Below are 13,473 nucleotides of genomic sequence, written 5' to 3' on the forward strand. Positions count from 1 at the left end.
GGGGGGGTGGGGGGGAGAAACCCGAAAGAAAGCAAAGCAAAAGAAACAGAGAGACGGGGGGAAGAAAGAAGGACAGACAGAAAAGCGAAGATCGTGACCTTTCCCAACATGTGAACCTTGCACATATGTTGTGTAAAGTGTGTGCAAAACAGATTCCCTTCTGCGTAGTGCGTGTGTGCTTCGCTGCTGCTGCCGCCGCTGCTGCTGCTGCCGCCGCCGCCGCTGCCACCGCCGCGGTCGGTGCCTCTCGCAGGCGGCGCTGCCGGCGCCGGGGAGACGCATCATTTGGCGGAGCGAAGCGGCTAATTGCGGAGCCCCGTCCTTCATTTACATATGCAGCCTGAGTCCGCTGGAGCCGCGCCAATCCGCGCTCGCCCCCAGCACCATTAATCGCCATGCATTATTCACAACCATAATTACTGAGCCCCATGCGCGCTGCGCGCAGCCGCCCCAGCCCGCCGCCCCGCGCACACCCCGCCGCTCCGCGCACACCCCGCCCGGCTCATCCCCCGCTCGCTCACCCGCGCACCCGCGCACTCATTCACTCACTCCCAGTTTGGCTGGCTGGTTAGCCTTGCCTTTTTTTTTTTTTTTTTTTTTTTTTTCCCCCGTGGTGTTTGTTGCCTTTTTCTGTTGTTTGTTTGGTTTGTTTTGCAACTCGACTTTTATTTGTGAACAGTTATTTCCAACCCCCAGCCCCCCTTCCCTCGATCCCAATTCCTCCCCCCCTCCTTTCCACCTCCACGTCTCTGATGCCTCTGCAAAAAGCAGAGTCAAGACGGCTCAGTTAGCAGCATGTCTCGTCGAAAGCAAGCGAAACCTCAGCATCTCAGGTCGGACGAAGAGCTGCAAGCGGAGGTAGTTTCTGAGCACGGTAAGGGCTCCCGGCGCCTCTTTCTCCTCTCTCTCTCTCTTTTTGTGAGTGTGTTTCGGATGGAGATAGGTGAATTTATGGTGATGGTGAACATGGGAGCGCAATCGCACTGCAGCGGGAGAATGGGAATTAAAGCAGCTGGGGGAAGAAGCAGCGGAACTGAGAAGTTCACAGTTTAGCCAAGTTTCTGCAGCCCACCCCCTGCCTTTAACCAGCCCTCCCAGCAGCAACCTCTCGGCCTCCCCAGCGCTTTGATCGCGGCTGGGCTCGGCGGCGGGGTCGGCCCTCCCTCCCTACTCACCCGGGCTCCACCAGCTGCAGGAGCGGGCGCCCCGGAGCAGCGCCTGCCTGCTCCTGCTGCGCTCCCTCGCCCCGTGTGACTGGGTACCCCCTCTTTCTCCCTGCTGCTCCCTCCTGGGGGAGGTTCGGAGCTGACAGAAGCCATGTTCCCCTCGCCCCGCCGGCAGGAAAGTTGGGACGGCCGGGGCCGGGGTGCCCTGCGCGGGGCTGCAATGGATCCCGCGGGCGGCCGGGCCACGGGGCAGCCCCACCGTGGCCGCTGCCAGGGGCTCCCCCCGGCGCCCCGGGTCGCCCGCGCAGGTTGCGGGGGCTGCCCCGACCGCTCCCCTCGTCTGTCCCGGGGGAGCGGCCGGGACCCCGGCAGGGGTGGGCAGGACCGCTCGGGTGCGCAGGACCAGCCGAGTTGGTTTCATTATTTTCGAGAAGATTGAACTGCAGCTTTTCGCCTCCCTCCCCCACCCCCTCCCTCCCCGGCCCGCGCTGCCTTTCCCCCTTCGCCTCCTGGCTCTGCTGCGACTGTAATTATTATCAGTGGTAGGTGACACGGAGTGCCACCACCGCCACCAGCCCCTGCCGCGCCGGCTGCAGGCTGTGGGGAAGGGTTATTTTCTCGCCCATCCGCCATTCCTCGCTCCCTCCCCACACGCAGGCACACGCACACTTGCTTTTATGCATCTGGGTTGCCAGGCGGCTCGTGAACAAGTGTCCAAAGCTGGAGAGATTCGGATCACGCCTTATTTCCACTTTTTTGTAATTTTAGTTTCGAGAAGAGGGCCGCAGGGTTTTCTTCTTCCTTTCTTTCTCTCTCTTTTTTTTTAATTTTTTTCTTTTTAAGTTTCTGTTTTAATTCTCTTAGTAGTCTCTGGCAGTGCAGCGTGCAAAGGCACGCTGCAGCCCATGCTCGCTTCTCCTGGGCTAAGTTGAAAGCTTCCACTTGAAAGTTTTTCTTTTCCTCTTTGCAGAGAGCCCACTGCTTTCTTAGTTTCTCACGTAGCCAAGCAGGAGCCCCAATGTTTTCGGCTTTCTGTGTAGGCCCCTTGCTCCACTGTTTTATCCCCCCTCTCCCTCCCTTCGAAAAGGAAAAAAGTCCTTGTCCTGCTTTAAAACTATAATTGCTCTTAAGTTGCATCTGTGGGGAGAGAAAGGCAGCGAAGTTGAAGCCTGAGGAGGATTTTGACTATTGTATCCGGACTTTACAACCCTGAAGCTTAAGGCAGCGTGAATCCACTTCATCAGGTTAAAACATCTGTCAGACTGGCAAATTGTTAAGCCTCCTGCTCCTTCCCAGGGTATTTGGGGAGGCAGGGAGTGAGTCCCACTGCTAAGGGAGCTAAGGGGGCTGCCACTGCTCTAGGAAAACCCACTTGGGTATTGACATTAACAGGCACACGGAGAAATGCTTCCTTCTGTCACAGTGGAGGAGCAAAGCAGTGCATTTTCAATTTGTATTTCCTTAGGAAACTGTGATCGTGTAAAATAAATTAGTATAGGCAAGCAGATGAGAGTATTTTATTAAGCAAGCAAGATTTGTTGAGCCCATCTCTTGTTGGTGTGGGTTCTAGATCTAGAATTTATCATAAGCATTATAAACTTTTACATGCTCTGAATCCATTTCAATACAGAAAAATAAAACCCCACTACTTCATTATGACACTCCTGGCAAGTTAATAAATTGAAAAAAATTGTTAAACTAGGTTTTTGTTTTGTTTTGTGAATCTTATCTATGTAGCCATGTCACCCGAGATTAGAACAAGAGATATGCTAAAAAGAAACGCTTGCATATGGTGGGTAGATTAAGGACAAAGAATCTTTTTGTCATGGAAATGGGGTTTTTTTCCCCTTTTTGGGGGGGTTTTGTTTTGTTTACTTCATCACATAGAATTTCTCACACTTGGTTTGTTTTGTATTGCCCTCAATGACTACATGATCAAATGAATGGATTTATTTCTGCCGAATGAGAAAGACAGTCTTTCCATCAAAAGGACTACATTGCATCCCAGTGAGGAATTTTAAAGCGTTATTATTGTGGTCCGTGAATAGCACAAAATCGGCTTTCACAGCAGCCCTAAAATGCAAGTGTAAATACTTTTCAGCCTTAGAAGGCTGTTATCGAAATGTGCTATGTTTCCTTTTATTAAAACATATTTTAATTAATAGAGTGAAACCCTTGATAGTTAACAATTAACAAGCTGAAGTAGTGGGTTTGCACTCTCATTTGAGAAATGTGAACAAGGTGGAGACAGGCTACACGAGCAGAGGGCTATCTAGTGCACATTAGTGCAATGTAAATCATTTACACGTTATATTAGGAAGCCTAACGATACTTGGAGGCAATTTTATAGGCCAGATATAATGAGAGCTTCAAATCTCGTGAATTAGAACACTTCTTGTCAAGTCAGTGTCCTTCGTTTCTGTTCACAGCTGTAGTCAAGATATTGCTACAGTTCCTGAGTGTATTTTGCAACAGGCCAAAAATAGTTTGCACAGTGCAAGAATATTTGTCGCTTTTAGAAAGCAGGCCGTTTAAGCAGTGTTATTTGATTCGTGTGGCCTTTTCACCAATTTTGCTATTTATCTACAAAGGAGTTAATGCAAGACCAAGCAAATGAAGTTTATTCTTTATTTATTGAAATCATGTTTATTACCACCTCAAATTAGATTTTATAAAACGAACCATTTAAAAATTAATATCCAAAAAATGTAATCCTTTGAGTGTAGAGACATTCATAGTAGCACCCTGGCAGTTTGGGGTGCAGAATGGAAGATAAACATTAGGCTGGGTTTTATGCTGACTGGTCACACCATAACTTTCATGTTAACGTTATCACAGAAGTTTTAGAATTTAAACAAATAATTTTATAGCCAGCTTGGGCTACAGCATAACACAACTGCATTCTAACAGGGCAGTGTCATGGTGGTGAAAAAATCTGTTGGAAATCTGAAGATAATTAGCAATGTCTTCAACTACAGATATACACTCAAAATTATTTGAAATTATTTGTTCAAAGTGAAATGCTAAAAATATATTTTTTAATAATTTTGAAGGGAAGTGTTAACAAACAGCTGAAGATATATTTCTTGAACAGTTGCACTGTAGAAGAGTGAACAAAAGGTGCCTCTTAAAAAAATCCCACGCTTTGAGGTTGCTAAATAAGAAGATCTGCTGGAAATCATTTAGAAACAGCAGTACCAGGACTCAGATGACTGTCTGCAGAATACAATAATCTCAGTTTCTGAGTAAATGTAAAGCATTGTAATAGCTGGAATTACATTTCTGATACACTTGCCTAATTCAACAGATTACAAATGAATCAGAATTGTAGATACAATGCACATGTTTCAACTCTGACTACTTTTAAATTAAACCGCAGACGTAACATTTATGTTTTTAAGGTAGGGATAATAGAAGGGGGGGTGTTGTTTGTTGGTTGTTTTGTTGGATTTTTTTTTTTTTTTTTGTAATGCTGAAGAGTGATTCTTAAGAGTGTGCAGATGAGGTTCTGGTAAGGGTGATGACAAATGATGCTTTGGACTTTTTCATGTGAAGTTTCTGGTGAAGAGGTATTGTCGTTTAGCCTGAGGTGGAAGAGATCACCTTGTAGTGAACTGTTAAAGACAGTTTTCTAATGTGCCTTTTGCAGTAATTTTTTTTTTTTAAACATTGGTCTTCTTTTTCCACCCACCCTTCAACATATACAGCGTAGGCTAAACTAATTGACCTTTTTCATGCTGGTAAAGTGGGATCGGGCTGTGGAGTTTTGGGCAGTTTCATGACTGCACTCGGTTTTCTTCTGAAGTATCTCCACAGGCACACTCGCTCAGCTCCAGCAACGACACAGTTCAGTATGTAGCAACCAGCTTCACATGTGTTCATGTGTTCACTCTATCTGCATATACAGAGGCTTAAAACACATTGGGGGGGGGAACATTCCTCCGTGTAAAATAGAGCTTATTCTCTATTGCTTTGACACTGTTGCATTTTAAACTTGGTAAGTCGCAACCAGCTGTCAGTAAAACTTAAAAACTTAGGTGATTTTTGCAAACATTTGTTCTGAGGCAAGTGTAAGAGAGGGCTTTTTGTTTTGAAAAATAAAGGCCAAATAAGTATCGCTATAAATTGTGCCTTTGATGGGAAATAATGATCGAAACTTTATATAAATACTTCTGTTATTACAGTAGAGGCTTAACATTTGAACTATGTAAAATCTATATTTGTGTAATTTTAAAAATACTCTGCTTTGAATTGTGTCAGGAATAGAAAAATATTTGGAATAATAAGGAAACTATAGTAATCAGCCGATTTGTTGATGTATGTATAACAATGAAAGTAGACAAAACTGGGTCAGATTTTATCTGGTGATGCTGGTCTTGAAGTGATCTCCTGAGGCAGACATTAAGACTCTTTTCTCAGAGTGGGAGGGAGGAAATTTTGAAAGGTGTGTTGGCTAAAATTATGTGTAATTAAGCTATTACTATGCATACGTTTAGCTGATGAAAATTACTTTTCCTTGCCTAAGAGAGGGGAAAAGCTACAACTCAAAAAATGTGTGGCATTAAAAAAAGAGTAAAAACAACCTAATCAATAGCAAGTAATACTCATCTGAAAAATACTCCGAGTCTTTGGGAAGATTTTCTGGGTATCTCTCCTTCATTTGATTTGTTGACTGCCAAGCATGGACAAGCATATCTGTTGACAATCCATCATTAAGGGCATGAGTCAATCACTTTTGCTGATAATAAACCAGGTCTGACATGACATTAAAATAGTTAAGTACTGACACATTTTCCAAAATAAAGCATGTAAAAATAATTTCTTTCATAGTATTCTATTTGTAAAATAAGACTAATTTTCTGTATCTTTTTTTCCAGAGGAAGCACAAGTAAATCTAATTCCAGCAGTAAATTCATATTGAATTGTACATATCAGTGTAAATCCTCTTTCCTTTGCACTCCAAAAATTTCCCACTTAATGTAGTGGTGTTTTCCTAACTGAATGTTTTCCATTAATGCATAAAAGGAGGTTTAGGCCAAAATGTACTTTTGGGAGCTGGTTTAGTTTTAGTGCTGTCAGACCCAGAGTACCTTTCTTCTTTCTTACCAAGGAAAAACTCTTCAAAATCACAAAAGCCAGAAAAATAGTTGTTTATAAGGGTGATAGAAAACCACAAAGCAACACATTTAAAAAAGGCATTTCTTTTAAGTTGAAAAGTGAAAAGATAGAGGACTAAAGAGAGAAGACTTTTTTTTTTTATTATTGTGGGATAATATAAATCTTTACAAAAATCTCTTCTGAAATTCTTATTGCCGCTCTCTAATACTGGTGTGCATGTTCCCCCTCCACCCCTCCCCAGTTTCGCCATTCCACACCCCCCCCCCTCCCCGAAAAAAATCTGAACCCTCTCACTGTTTGCAAAAGAAACACCAACAAAATTTCCAAACTTTGGAGCCAGCGAGTGAGGCGCACCGAAGTAACTCGGGCAGGCTGTTGACCTCCTGCCGTGGCCGCCGGGCTGCGGGCCGGGGGTGGGTGCGGGGGGCGCGGGTGGGCGCTGCGCGGGTGGGGTCGCACCGTGCCCCGCCGCGGGCTGCTGCGGGAGCCCGGCCTGGGATTGCCGGGGAGAAGGTGCGATAGCGCGGAGTACCAAGAAAGCTTCTTCCCCAGGCCTCCTCTCTCTCCCTGAGGGTGGGTAGTTAGAAGTGCTTTGACAAGGCTTGCTGATTTAACCTTTGCCTGCTTTGCCCTGCCAGGGGTGGCCACTAGATGTCAAGCTCATAATACAATTAGTACATCTGTGCAGTTGACCTTGGCAGCACGGCTTACCACTGTTCTGTTAAGTGTTAACACTGAATTTGAGTGTTAACTAGAGATCCCTCGGAGTTTGCTACACGCTGTACAGCTTATCAAATGCCCATCTAGTTCAGCACAAGTGTTTACAGTCCTTAAAGAAGGGAAAAGGTTTCCTTTTGTGAAGCCCAGCATCTTGAGCTGCTTAATTAACCCTGCAGGTGCCGCCGTATTTTTGTTTCAGTTAATCAAAACCGACTCGTCATTCAGAGTTTCAGGAGATCCCTTCTCCTGGTGCCATTTGATAGTTTTCATTTAGGAATTTGTTGATGCTGTAACGTCCCCAAATCTGGAAATGATGAAAGTTCGTGGGTTTGTTTAGATCATTTACTATCCTGTGCAGTACTGCAGTGTATGGAACAGTGAAAGACCAAAATGACTGACCTGCACAACTGGCATTGAATCACTTCAGGTTTGCTCTTTCAAACACTCCTGATTGTGAATAATTTTACTCAAAGGAGTACTGTCACTGAGTCCAGGACTTGTGAGTTCAGTTTTGAGTTACTTAGGAGATGCAGGATTTGGTCCTCACATCAGCTTCTCTTCTGGCGAGCCTTCAAACACAAATTTGTCAGTGTTTCTGTGCTTGTTCAGAGAGTGGCTGGCTTCATTCATTCATGCAGGGTTAGGAGTTACATAGTTTAAGATGTAGTTAATGATACACTTTTCAAAGTAGGAAAGCTATGCAGAATTGACCGTGTTCCTTCTTTCTTCTGGTTTATTTGGTTTGGTTTGTTTTTTTCAACATCTGTTTCATCTCAGCTATGTTAGGAGCATTGACCTCGATTTTTTTTTTTTTTTTTTAATTAGGATTCCCAAAATAAGTTGATGCGTTCCAAATAAAGGTGGTTCCTACAACCATCATCATTATTTGTACACGAATTCTTTGCAACCCGAAATTAATGGATACATGTCGTAACAGCCAACCAAATAGCTGTTTATATAATTTTGAAAAACGTAGCACAGGTCCTATTTAATATGATACCTTGCACAAATATTACGAACGATTTGTGAAGCTTGCATCTGTTCCACATCTGCGTCCACAGAGAAAGACACCAGTGTTTGAGATACTGAAGTGCTTCACTGAACAGATTAGAAACTGCAAATGTTTTAACCAGAGTACAGTTAGTGCCTGTGCCACAGGTGGCTGTTACTTAACAAATTCTGAGATTTAGGCTACTGAATAGATCAAACCCGAGTGTGCCAGGTCGGTACCGGGTTTTGCATAGCAAGAGTGCCCTCCACCGTTCGAATCCATACTAACAGTTTTTGTGGTCTGAGAAAAGGGACAGAAAATTTTTCTTTTGAGTCTGGAATTTCTTCTACATTGTTAAACACAGTAGGGGTCTCCATTTGTCTCCTCCTGTTTCACAGCTTGGGCTCAGTATGTGATAATTCATCTTTCTTTATGGGATTCAAAGCCATCATAAAGAGTTAAAAAGAATTAATTTGCAAGAAAATAAACGTGTTCTAACAATTTAAGAAAACTTTCTTTAAGCGCGCCATCAATTGTAAGAGATGATAGAGCTAAAGAAAAAGTAATACTGTTCTTCACCAGGATCAATTCGTTGCCACAAGGCTACTGCTTCCAAATTAATATGATTTTTAAAACAAATTTGTGGTGTTTTCTCAATATATTTTCTTCCTTTATTGAGTCTGTGCTTGGGGAAAAATAAGTTTGTGTATTCTGATGATAGCAGTAGTAAATACTTGTCCTGTACCAGTGCGCTAGGCTCAGAGTTTTATTTATAATAATGCTTGTTTAAATAGACAAGAATGCTGTGAACTGCACTTTGAAATCATTATTGGATTTGCATGTGAGAGCATTTTATACATCTGTCTTCGTAGTTAGCAGACATTTTAGCTTTAGCTGATGCTAACAAACGCAGTTTTTCCTGTAACTTCTTCACAGTTTGTACACTGCTTTTCAGTGGTTTTTTAATCTTCCTGAAAGAAATTACTACATTTAGAAAATATTAATTAACTCTCAATTACGCAGTTCTGAATGTAGACGTAGTAGTAATTCATACAACACTTTTTCATGCTTTCATTTGTATTATTTTGTATAGTCTGAAAGGAAGCTTCAGAAAATATTTTCCTCACACATTCGTTGGGTTCCTTTACAAGGCAGTTTAGTTTGAATGCTTCGGGAAGGCATCAGCATTTAAAATAGGTGCAAGCTTTAGGAAATGTCAATTCTCATAGTTGATTTTATCCAAGTGTCTAGAACTGGTTTATGATGGGACACAATTAAAAGATTCTGGAGCAAAGATGAGACATAGTGGTTGGTTAGGGCTTTTTCCAGACTGGAAACAGTCCTAAAAAAGTGGGCATTTAATAAGCCGTATACGTTTTCACTATTAACCTGACTGGTATGTGATGTTTAATTTAAGTCTGTTTCACAAAAGTGGATATCAGCATGTTTGAAGCATCAATTCGTTATAGTTTCTCTCGCACATCATGCAAGAGGCTTTCCTCTCACACAGAGGAAAAAGATATCTGCCTGCAGTAAAAATTCAGAACTAGTAAAGCCAGGTTTACAAATCCTGTGTGTGTGTAGGCAAAACTGGCAATTTTTTTCTCAACTCTGCACATTTCCTGATGGAAACTGAGAGACCCAGGGCACCCTTTCACCCCTCTCCCTTCACCTTGGGCACTGAGAAAGCAGGCAGACACCATCCTCCTTGCTTCAGCCTGAAAAGTGTTCGTTTGGTGGGTACGCCGAGTGAGGGGGGGCAGAGCAAAGCCTCCCGGCGCCAGCCCCTCGTACCCCTCTTGTTGAGTCAGCAGAACACCTGAGTGGCTTCAGGCATCACCCCCCACCCCCCCCAAAGTGACTTTCTCAAAATACCTCTGTTTGAATTTCTGTGGGCTCATTTTAGGGCCAGACCTCGGTGATGCAAAGCGACAGCGCTGCTGGAGCCACGGCGGCTCTGTGGGCTGGTACCTGCTCGGGAGCTTGCCCCGGGTACCATCTGAGAGATGTCACCTGCCATTTTTCACCTGTTGTCGTAGGGTAAGCTTTCTGTGCTGTAATTCGTCTTGCATCCCATAGCAGCTTCAGGTTAGTCTTGTTAGCTGTTAGGCTGCTAATGAGAAAAAGGAAATAACTGCGAGGTTATTAGTGGCTGAGATCCTGGCTGCTCCACAGAACTCCCATTCAACACCTTTTGTGTAACTAAGAACTGCAAAATTCAACCCGTGGCTATAAGATTAAGCAAGTCCTCGATTAACTCCCCCAAAGTCCTTGAAGATTTTTACTGCGTCACGTCTTCACTGCAATAATAAAAAATTTTTGTTTCTCTTCAGGAAAAAATAGAAGAAAAAAGGTTAAATTCTTTGCTATCCAATGGATTCAATCACTTTGTAATATATCAAAAAATGAAAGCAAGCTATAAAGCATAAAGAACTATGGAAAAATGCTACATTTTCCCACAATAGGTATATTGTGTAACAAAAAAAAAAACCAAAAAAAACCCCACAAAAATTAATTTTAGCTTGATATTTTAGCATTTGAAGTTTTTAATATTCTGGAGTCATTATTAAATTTTGGTATTGATTTCTGTCATTCATAAAGGGACCGAGTTTTAACAAACAGCAAATCTAACTCTTCATGTGGAATGCTTTTAAGCTGTATTTCCTGTTGAATTCAGTGAGGACTTCCACTTCAAAAGTGACAATAAACGCAGTACCATAGTGCTTTCACACTAGTAAGTACTACTGGAAGGCATGTTAGAAACCCTAGTTGTGTGATACGGGGCAATGTACATTTGTCCTATACACGCATGTTTATTAAAAAATATTTATCAGTTGTAATTTTTTGTTATTCCTTGTTTCCCTCCACAAGTGCTTGTTTGTGTGACTCGTTCATAGTCTTTCAATCCTGTTAATTTCAGTGGTGTTTCTAATGTGAGTAAAGGCTACTCATTTTAGTAGGACTGACTGGATTGAGACCATAGTCTGTCATTCTGTGAATCATCTTTGTAGCCTCAGTGTGCTGTGCAGGAAATGTGCCGTCATCTATGGCAAAGTGGCATTAACTTTGGTGCCATCTGTGTCACCTGCTTGCCTACCTGTCCAAGAAAGTGAAGCTTTGAGAGAGATCTGTTTGACTTTTTTTTAAGAAATATCAAAATAATTTATTCTAAATGGAAAATACTGTGGTGAGATTCTTTGTATGTCTAGTTTGAGATTGACTTGGGCGGGCAAAAAAAAAACCAAACCTAGCAACTCTGTAGCATTATTCTCTAAAATATTTTTCAAAAACAGTCCTTGAATATTTCAAGGCAGGTAGATGATGAGATGAATGAACTTGGATTGGTCATTTGAAAAGTGTTCTTGCTGTTTTCAAGGCATAGGAGTTGAGGGAAGAAATAGAGAAACAGACCTGTAGGTCCCCACTTAGTTTAGGTGCGAACTTGGTCCCCCTGAGACAGCACAAAACCAGTAATTTATTTCTTTGAGAGTAGAGCTGAGCAGTGATTATCCCAGAAATACCTATACAGCTGTATTACTTGTGTACTTTTCTGCAAGTTATATTTCAAATGCAAACAGCCGTTTCTTTGAGTTTACAGATTAGTACACTAGCCTGCTTATTATCTTGACATGCTGAGCAGGTCCTTATCGATACCTCCTGGCAGTGGGCACCAGTACTTAAAGTTTCTTTGGAAAGCTTACACATTACACATATTAGCTTTGACATCCAGAGACCATGACACTGTCTTCCAGAGCAGAAAATAATACCTGTTTTGATTGTAAATGTTCACATTTGGGCTTGGTGATTACTGTACAGTGTCTGAAATAATTAGCTTGCTGGTGTTTGATCAGCTCATTCTAGATCAGAGGACAGCCATATTTGAATGGCTGCATTGCCTGAATCCGTCACTAATTACTTAGATCTTTTGTGCAAGGTTTGTGTAGAGAAAGCTCTCCTTAAACAAAAGAATAGCAATATATAGATAAAAAGCTGGAAGAGGAGCTGCACAGTTTGCAGCTTCTTTTTAGAATCAATCCTCCTTTGCACCATGCCTTAGTAGCAGTATTAGAAGTAGTAGTAGTTGTGCTAGTAATAATAATAGACAATAACAAAAACAACAGCAATTCTTACCCAAGCTGCCAAGATTTGGAAATAAACACTGGAAAATCTTCCCAGTGAAAGTCTTAGGACAGACATGGTCTTCCCATGCGAGGTTGGTACTAGCAATCAGGGAACTCAGTAGATTCTGAATAAGGACCGAGGGTCAGGCCTCCTGACTTTTAAAATGTAAATCTGTAATGTAAATAAGGATTTGTTAAAGTTGTCTTAGTTCAGAAAGACTCTGGAGTGAGGCAAGGGTGTTTGGGGGTTGGATGCCTCGCTGGTCTGTACTCTGCGTGCTTTCACTTTGCAAAACTGAAGTGCGGACTGAAACTGTGTTTGGGAAGCTTGCTTTTTCACTTAACTGATTTTTGGAGGCTTTGGGTTTTTCAGCACATGCTTTAAGATACCTATGGGCAGTATGCTCCTTTTCTGTGGTGAATCATGTTATCTTCTGTGATATTTTTGTAACACAGAGTGATAGTTTTTAACAGAAGGATTTGCCATGAGGATTAGTCTAGTATTGTCTAGCAACAGCTACATGTTATCGATCTCAGCCCAAACAGTGTAACAGGTTCGGTACTGCGTGCAGAAGTCTTAAATAATATTTGGCTGGTTTCAATTGCATTTTATCCCCCCCTCCTAAAAGGAAAGGAAAAAGGAGGAAAAAAAAAAGAAAAAAAAAAAAAAAAGAAGGGATAAAGGCTAGTGGTCCTCAAAGAAGAGGGTTTTTTTAGCTAGTAAATACAGTAGAATTTTAAAATTAGAAAAAATCATTCAGTGATCATTTTTTAATAGGAAATACATGTCTGTTATTTAGTGTCAAGCGCTGGATATATGAATGTATGAGTATATAGTGTCATCTTAACAGTTTTTTGGAGGTACAGGGAAATAATAAGTTTGAGATGCTCTAGAAGGCTAGGAAATAGTATTCAGGGCACAGATTTATCACCTTTATCAGACAAAACTCCCCGCTGAATTCTGTAGGGAGTTTAAGCTGAGCGAAAACTGAAAGAACTGACAGGTAATTTTGTCAAAAGCGATTTTATAGTTAATGTTCTGTAAAAATCTCTTTTTTAAAAGTAACCGGAACATCTCAAGATTACACGTTCCTTTTATTTCTCACTGCTGTCTTTTCTTCGTAACTGTTTGTGTTGAAATGATAAGTCCTGAATTTCTTGGCAGTTTGTGTTTTTTTTTTTTTTTTTTTTTTTTTTTTTTTTTTTTTTTTTTTTTTTTTTTTTTTTTTTTTTTTTTTTTTTTTTTTTTTTTTTTTTTTTTTTTTTTTTTTTTTTTTTTTTTTTTTTTTTTTTTTTTTTTTTTTTTTTTTTTTTTTTTTTTTTTTTTTTTTTTTTTTTTTTTTTTTTTTTTTTTTGT

At 41.5% G+C, this 13,473-nt stretch overlaps 1 protein-coding gene across 5 annotated transcripts in view; it reads left to right on the plus strand.

Annotated features, from left to right (window-relative positions):
• Positions 1-419: 419 nt before the first annotated feature.
• SALL3 (spalt like transcription factor 3) overlaps positions 420-13,473 on the plus strand; it is a 48,863-nt gene continuing 35,809 nt past the window's right edge. For 3 of the 5 annotated variants that reach the window (XM_027886559.1, XM_027886558.1, XM_027886555.1), the window contains exon 1: positions 420-567. In XM_027886559.1, coding sequence (XP_027742360.1) covers positions 429-567 — 139 coding nt within the window. In that variant the 5' untranslated portion in view covers positions 420-428. The other 2 variants (XM_027886556.1, XM_027886557.1) reach the window with 1 other exon arrangement.

The sequence above is a fragment of the Empidonax traillii genome, unplaced genomic scaffold, assembly GCF_003031625.1.
Source record: "Empidonax traillii isolate 1590-97213 ecotype Southwest subspecies unplaced genomic scaffold, ASM303162v1 scaffold189:size1549363, whole genome shotgun sequence".
Lineage (NCBI taxonomy): Eukaryota > Metazoa > Chordata > Aves > Passeriformes > Tyrannidae > Empidonax > Empidonax traillii.